The 7,407-nt window shown below is 40.4% G+C and overlaps 1 protein-coding gene across 2 annotated transcripts in view; it reads left to right on the top strand.

Moving 5' to 3' along the window:
- The window catches only part of SCFD1 (sec1 family domain containing 1), a 173,304-nt gene that overhangs the window by 102,346 nt on the left and 63,551 nt on the right, over positions 1 to 7,407 (top strand). For both annotated transcript variants that reach the window (XM_044271921.1, XM_044271923.1), the window contains exon 15: positions 867 to 963. In XM_044271921.1, coding sequence (XP_044127856.1) covers positions 867 to 963 — 97 coding nt within the window. The remainder of the gene's footprint in view (positions 1 to 866; positions 964 to 7,407) is intronic.

Here is a 7,407-nt window from a genome sequence, read left to right as displayed (position 1 = left end):
TCTCTCTCTTTCTCTTTCTTTCTTTCTCTCTTTCTCGCTTTCTTTCTCTCTCTCTTTCTTCTTTCTTCTCTTCTCTCTTCTTTCTTTCTCTCTTTCTCTTTCTTTCTTTCTCTCTTTCTCTTTCTTTCTTTCTTTCTCTCTCTCTCTCTCCTAAATGACGTCCTTATTCTGTGCCTCAATATGATTGCGGGGATACCAAACTTGTATGTTTTTCTTAATTACTTTTGCATCGCTATATTCTGACTTTTTTATATTTCAGTCTACAGAGTTGTATGAGGGCTTGTTTTTTTGTGTAACAAACTGTAATTTTTATTGGTACCATTTTAGTGGTATGTACGAATCTTTGATCACTGTTACCCACATTTTTGGGGGGACAAGTAATGTAACATGTTAATTTTTTATTGTTGATATATTTTAATATGTAAAATGGGGAAAGGGAGGGGGGTTTACACTTTCTTTTTTTTTTTTTTTTTTTACTTTATATTTAATAACTATTAGCCCCCTTGGGGGTAGAACCTGGGATCTTTTGATCTCTTATCCTATTCACCCTAAAAGAGATTTATTAGTTCTAATAGGATTCTGACACTGTCCCTGATAGGCTATGCCTCGTGCATAAAGTACTTCTTTGGTGAGTTTTTTTCCTGTCAGGCTGCTACAGTAGTTACAGTAGTCTGCTCCTCTGCCAGAATACTGCAACACACGTGTGGACATAGTCTTACACTACTCAGCGACTACTTTACGTAGGATGTTACAGAGTTAAACTTTACATTAGTGTTTTTTGTCTATAGATATCTTACCTTAATTCTGGATTTCTCTCTTACTACTTCACCTAATAATTTACTTACCTCTGTTCTCCCATGTTTTAGGCTCGTAAGTTGGATGTGTATTTTGAATATGAAGAGAAGTTAATGAGCAAATCTACTTTGGATAAGTCTCTTCTGGACATCATATCTGACCCTGATGGTAAGGTTTTTTTTTTTTTTTTCTTTTTATGGTGCTCATCAATGAATAGGTTAACCTGACAAGGAATGTCAGTTTGTGTAAAATGCTGCTAGTTCTGATTTTGTTCCTAATCCTCACTCTACTTTTCAGGTCTTGGCTTATGAAGCCAGCACAATCAACACCTCATTAATTTCACGTGTCGGCCTCACAGCATGCCTTAAGGAAGCCGCTGGCAGAGAAAGTACCAGACATCTCTGTACATGGCACTGTCCCATTAAACTAACTTCACATACCGTATGTGAATTCTAGAATAACCACCTTTTTACATACTTAAAGGGCTTATCCCATGATTATTGTAAAAAATGAAATTCCAATATCATATAATTCATGACAGTCGCTTTTTAACAAAGCTAGAACCAGCCCTGTACCTCACATGGATCCAGAGATCTCCCCATTCACTGCTCTGCTAGATTTCTATCAAGCTGACATCTTAGGGAAAGGGTGTACCCTTTCTACTGCAGCGTGTGACAGTTAAAGGATAGCACTGAGCATGTGCTTCCATCTCAGTGAACAGGACAAAGAAATTAGAAAAAGAGAAAACAGCAGGTGGCGCTAGTTACATAGTTAATACGGTTGAAAAAATACATAAGTCCATCAGGTTCAACCAAGGGATAGGTGGGGATGCGAATCCCAGAAGGAAGTGAGACTCAGATTTCTCCACGTTTCATAAGCATTAATGTTTTTTACTTTTAAGAATTAGTCTAAACCCTTTTTGAAACTGTCCACTGTTCCTGCTGTGACCACGTCCTGAGGAAGTCTATTCCACAGATTCACAGTTGTTACAGGAAAGAAGCTTTGACGCTTCTGGAGACTGAACTTTTTCCTCTCCAGTCGGAGGCAGTGCCCCCTTGTCTTTTGAGCGCATTTTACATGGAACAGCTTTTCACCGTATATTTTGTATAGCACATTCATATATTTGTAAAGGTTAGTCATGTCCCCCCTTAGACGTCACTTCTCAAGACTAAATAAATAACACCCTCTTATGCCCCTTATCAGTTTAGTCGCTCTCCTCTGTACTTTTTCCAGCTGCAGAGCATCCTTTCTATGGACTGGTGCCCAGAACTGGACTGCGTATTCCAGATGAGGCCGCACCAGCGCTTTGTAAAGTGGTGATATTACATCCCTGCCCCGCGAGCCCATGCCTCGTTTAATGCATGACAATATCCTGGTGGCCTTAGAAGCAGCTGATTGACATTGTATACTGTCATTTAATCTACAATCCACAAGGACACCCAAATCCTAGAAGTGACTCTCCCAGTGCTACATCACCTAGGACATATGAGGCACAGAGATTATTACTACCAAAGAATTGCTATAATAATGTTATTTTTTATTACACACAATTACAAAAGTATTCAGATCCAGGTACTGGTTTGAAAAATGTAGAATTTTTTTTGTCAGACAGCCCCTTTAAAGTGAAACTAAACTTTCATAGAAACTTTTAAACTTTTTCAAATGCCCTAAAAAAAAAATGTATGTATTTTTTTAATTGATTTAGCTGTTTCCTGCCAGTCTGTGTGTAGCGCTTATCAGTGTTGTGTATAGAGAATCCATATTATATCCAAATTTAACAGGAGTAGATGCAGCAGTCAGCTCAGTACGGGCAGGAGCACAGTTCATGCCTGTGTCCACTCCGTTTAGGATCATGTACTTTCCAGACGCAACTTTTGATACTTGGCACTATTGATATTCAACATGGTCACCATTACAGGTCACCCAGCTTCCTTAGGTCCTGAGTACAGATTCATTGTATATACAGTACAGAAAGGTTTGGACACACCTTCTCATTCAAAGAGTTTTCTTTATTTTCATGACTATGAAAATTGTAGATTCACACTGAAGGCATCAAAACTATGAATTAACACATGTGGAATTATATACATAACAAAAAAGTGTGAAACAACTGAAAATATGTCATATTCTAGGTTCTTCAAAGTAGCCACCTTTTGCTTTGCACACTCTTGGCATTCTCTTGATGAACTTCAAGAGGTAGTCACCTGAAATGGTTTTCACTTCACAGGTGTGCCCCGTCAGGTTTAATCAGTAGGATTTCTTGCCTTATAAATGGGGTTGGGATCATCAGTTGCGTTGTGGAGAAGTCTACTGAATAGACTGTTAGAATTTGTATTATGGCAAGAAAAAAGCAGCTAAGTAAAGAAAAAGGAGTGCCCATCATTACTTTAAGAAATGAAGGTCAGTCAGTCCGAAAAATTGGGAAAACTTTGAAAGTGTCCCCAAGTGCAGTCACAAAAACCATCAAGCGCTACAAAGAAACTGGCTCACATGCGGACCGCCCCAGGAAAGGAAGACCAAGAGTCACCTCTGCTGTGGGGGATAAGGTCATCAGAGTCACCAGCCTCAGAAATCGCAGGCTAACAGCAGCTCAGATTAGAGACCAGGTCAATGCCACACAGAGTTCTAGCAGCAGACACATCTCTAGAACAACTGTTAAGAGGAGACTGTGTGAATCAGGCCTTCATGGTATAATATCTGCTAGGAAACCACTGCTAAGGACAGGCAACAAGCAGAAGAGACTTGTTTGGGTTAAAGAACACAAGGAATGGACATTAGACCAGCGGAAATCTGTGCTTTGGTCTGATGAGTCTAAATTTGAGATCTTTGGTTCCTACCACCGTGTCTTTGTGTGACGCAGAAAAGGTAAAAGGATGGACTCTACATGTCTGGTTCCCACCGTGAAGCATTGAGGAGGTGGTGTGATGGTGTGGGGGTGCTTTGCTGGTGACACTGTTGGGGATTTATTTAAAATTGAAGGCATACTGAACCAGCATGGCTACCACAGCATCTTGCAGCGGCATGCTATTCCATCCGGTTTGCGTTTAGTTGGACCATCATTTATTTTTCAACAGGACAATAAAACCAAACACACCTCCAGGCTATGTAAGGGCTATTTGACCATGAAGGAGAGTGATTGGGTGCTGCGCCAGATGACCTGGCCTCCACAGTCACCGGACCTGAACCCAATTGAGATGGTTTGGGGTGAGCTGGACTGCAGAGCGAAGGCAAAAGGGCTAACAAGTGCTAAGCATCTCTGGGAACTCCTTCAAGACTGTTGGAGGATCATTTCAGGTGACTAGCTCTTGAAGCTCATCAAGAGAATGCCAAGAGTGTGCAAAGCAGTAATCAAAGCAAAAGGTGGCTACTTTGAAGAACCTAGAATATGACATATTTTCAGTTGTTTCACACTTTTTTGTTATGTATATAATTCCACATGTGTTAATTCATAGTTTTGATGCCTTCAGTGTGAATCTACAATTGAAAATAAAGAAAACTCTTTGAATGAGAAGGTGTGTCCAAACTTTTGGTCTGTAATGTACATATAGTTGAAACAGGCAGCAACAGGACATTGACATGATCCAGACTCATTTTCCTGTCCCGATGAAGAGTAAGGCCAAATGGACCCTTGAGCAATAGAAATCAGTGGCAACAGGATAGCCATCCTGTTTTAAATGGATTTTTCAAAATATTTTAACTGATGACCTATCCTCTGATCCCGAGTATCTGATCGGTAGGGGTCTAACACCTGGGACCCTCGCAAATCAGCTGTTTGTGAAGGCATTAGTGCTCCCAGTAAGACTGCAGACTTCTCGTAGCTTCTCCTTGAACATATGACGTCATGTTTATTGGTCCCATGGCCTAGGTGCAGCTCAGCCCTTTCACTTCAAGCACAGCCACTGTGCAATATATGACACTGTGCTGCGCAAGGTGTCTTCTCAAACAGCTGATTAGCGGGGGGGTCCCAGGTGACGGAACCCGACCGATCAGATACTGATGACCTATCCACAGTTAAAATATCTTGTAAACGTATTTGAAGACCCTGTTTTTCCATTCTTGAAAAGGAAAAAAAAACTCTTATGGCTCTTTCGCACAATCGTGTCTTTTGCGGGAATCGCGCTCTGTGTGCGCGAGTGTGCGGTCTGGACTACAGAAGCGCACCGCATTTTCATGATTGATTATGTTCTGTGTCTCTGCCTGACCTGTAATGGAATCGTATTGACATAAAGCTGTCAGTATCTCTCACACGGAGCGTGAATCCAGCTAGGGATATGCTTGTGAAAGAGTCCTTATTGTCCTCAACCTCAAAAACGTAAGGCTACAGTTGACTCCCTGGAACCAATTATTAAAATAAGTTAACGATCATTGATTTGTTAAGGTCAGAAAATGTAGCTCATTATATGTTTAATGTGGTCGTATTTATTTTAGACTGTTTCCTGTCTTGTATAAGCTGCCTTTTAATTCCAGGAAATCCTTGGCACCGATCAACCAGTGCTCCTGAAAACTCACAAACATCATGAGCTCTTCCAAGCTGTGAATCCTATGTCAAGTCTCACTGTTCTGGCCCTTGTAACATTTCTACTCATTTAGGTCTTTTCAGACAGGCCTACTTAGTAGGAGGCCATGGTGCTGTCGGTAGAATGCACTGCCGGTGTAGAAGACATTTATGTTATAATGTAATCTGCCACCTTGTATTATACTGCCCATACTTTCATCTAATATAGGAGTGCCTGCACAAGGTGCAGGTTTGTATGCAAGAAATCTGCACTAAAACCACACAAAAAACCACAACAACAATTGGCATATTGCAGATTTCAAAATCCACACAGCAGGTCAATTTCCACACCAAAGAAAAAAGCAAAGTGTACACACTCTGCTGGTACTGTATTACGCAGCATTTTTTCACACAACATCAAAGTGGCAAAAACGAACATAATCTGCAAGCACCCTAAGGACAACATTCACTTTTCTTAGCATTATTCTGATGCCTCAATGAAAAAGTTGGATGTTTTTTGGCTAATGAGGCCGGGTAAGGCTACTTTCACATCTGCACTTTCCCTTTCCGCTATTGAGATCTGCCATAGGATCTCAATAGCGGGGGAAAACGCTTCCGTTTGTCCCCATTCATTGTTTACAGAGTACATCAGAATGCATTCCATTCTGTTTGGCTGCGTGCTCATCGCGGACAGAATAACGCTGCAAGCAGCATTTTTCTATCCGCCATGTAATGCAGAACAAGATGGATCCGTCATGACACGCAATGTAAGTCAATGGGGACGGATCCGTTTTCTCGGACACAAAAGAAAACGTATCCGTCCCCCATTAACTTACAATGGTTTTAGAGACTGATCCGTCTTTGATATTTTAGAGAGAAAACAACCGGATCAGTTCAGAACGGAGGCAGACGGTTGTATTATTATGACAGAAGCTTTTTTGCTGATCCATGACTGATCCAGCAAAAACGCTGCTGTGAAAGTAGCCAGAGTCACGTTAGAATTTTAGAATGGGTACACCCGTAACTTACATGTATGTGTTGGCATGTAAAATGTCATGTACTTCATTCTCTATCTCTCTCTTGAGTACTTGTATAATCAGGCTGTTGTATTTGGATTCGTGTCCATTGCTCAGGACACTGAGCCCCTCATTTTGTGCATGCAGTTGAGCACTTTTTATTATATACTTTCATTACTTCACATTATGTAATACTACAGTTATAACAAAGCATTTGTATTTTTTCTAAGGGATTATTACAGAATATCCTTTATATTAGAATTGAGAATTTACTGTTAATGACCAGTTAAAAAGGGCTTTTTCAGCATTTACTTTTTATTAAAATTATATCTTGCTGATCTCATTGACAGAAAATCTTCCTAATGAGTAGCAGGAGGGAAGCTCCAGCCTTCATGTGAGCAGACTGTTCATGGTTAGGTTTGATTCCTGTGTCTGTTTATTCCTAAGGCATATTTGATCAGTGGTCTGAAATAACATAAGCCTGAGAATCTAGTACTGAGTACCTTCTACCCAGAAACTGGACCTGTCTGTACCTCCATAGCCTGGTGTAGGAAGGAACTGGTTATCACCCTGAGGTCGATGGACATTTCACATAATTGTGGACATTTGGTTGGTGAAACACATTTTGACTTGAGGGCCAGTTACTATATTCTGTATAGCGATAAAAGCAGATAATCAGTTATTTCTCCTATGAAGGAAAGGAAGGACAGGAAGCTGGGTTTAATGACTTTATTATGCATGTGTATCTGTTTAGATGATTAATACATCATGCTGCTGTTCCTGGGAAGTAATTACACAGTCACAGAATATTTGATCCCTAATTTTAGAAAGTCACAGAAAACCACTTTAATAAAACATAACCTACCCAAATATGAAAAAAATGCAAAATGAAAAAAACTAAACATATGCTAGTCCGGCTAATATTTGAAGTAGGTAGTCGATGATGGATGTATGGGATACTATCCCTATTTATGGCCCTACATTTGAGACCCAAACAGAATAGCCGCCCCGATAGCCGCTATCCCGTATCTCAAACTTCCTGTACACCCTGGGATGGCCCTGATATTGGGATAGAAATGCACCAATTATGTTGGTGCAAAA

The sequence above is a fragment of the Bufo gargarizans genome, chromosome 11 (genome assembly GCF_014858855.1).
Source record: "Bufo gargarizans isolate SCDJY-AF-19 chromosome 11, ASM1485885v1, whole genome shotgun sequence".
NCBI classification, from domain to species: domain Eukaryota; kingdom Metazoa; phylum Chordata; class Amphibia; order Anura; family Bufonidae; genus Bufo; species Bufo gargarizans.
Note: the sequence above shows the minus strand (reverse complement) of the source record. Positions and strands in the feature narration are given on the sequence as shown.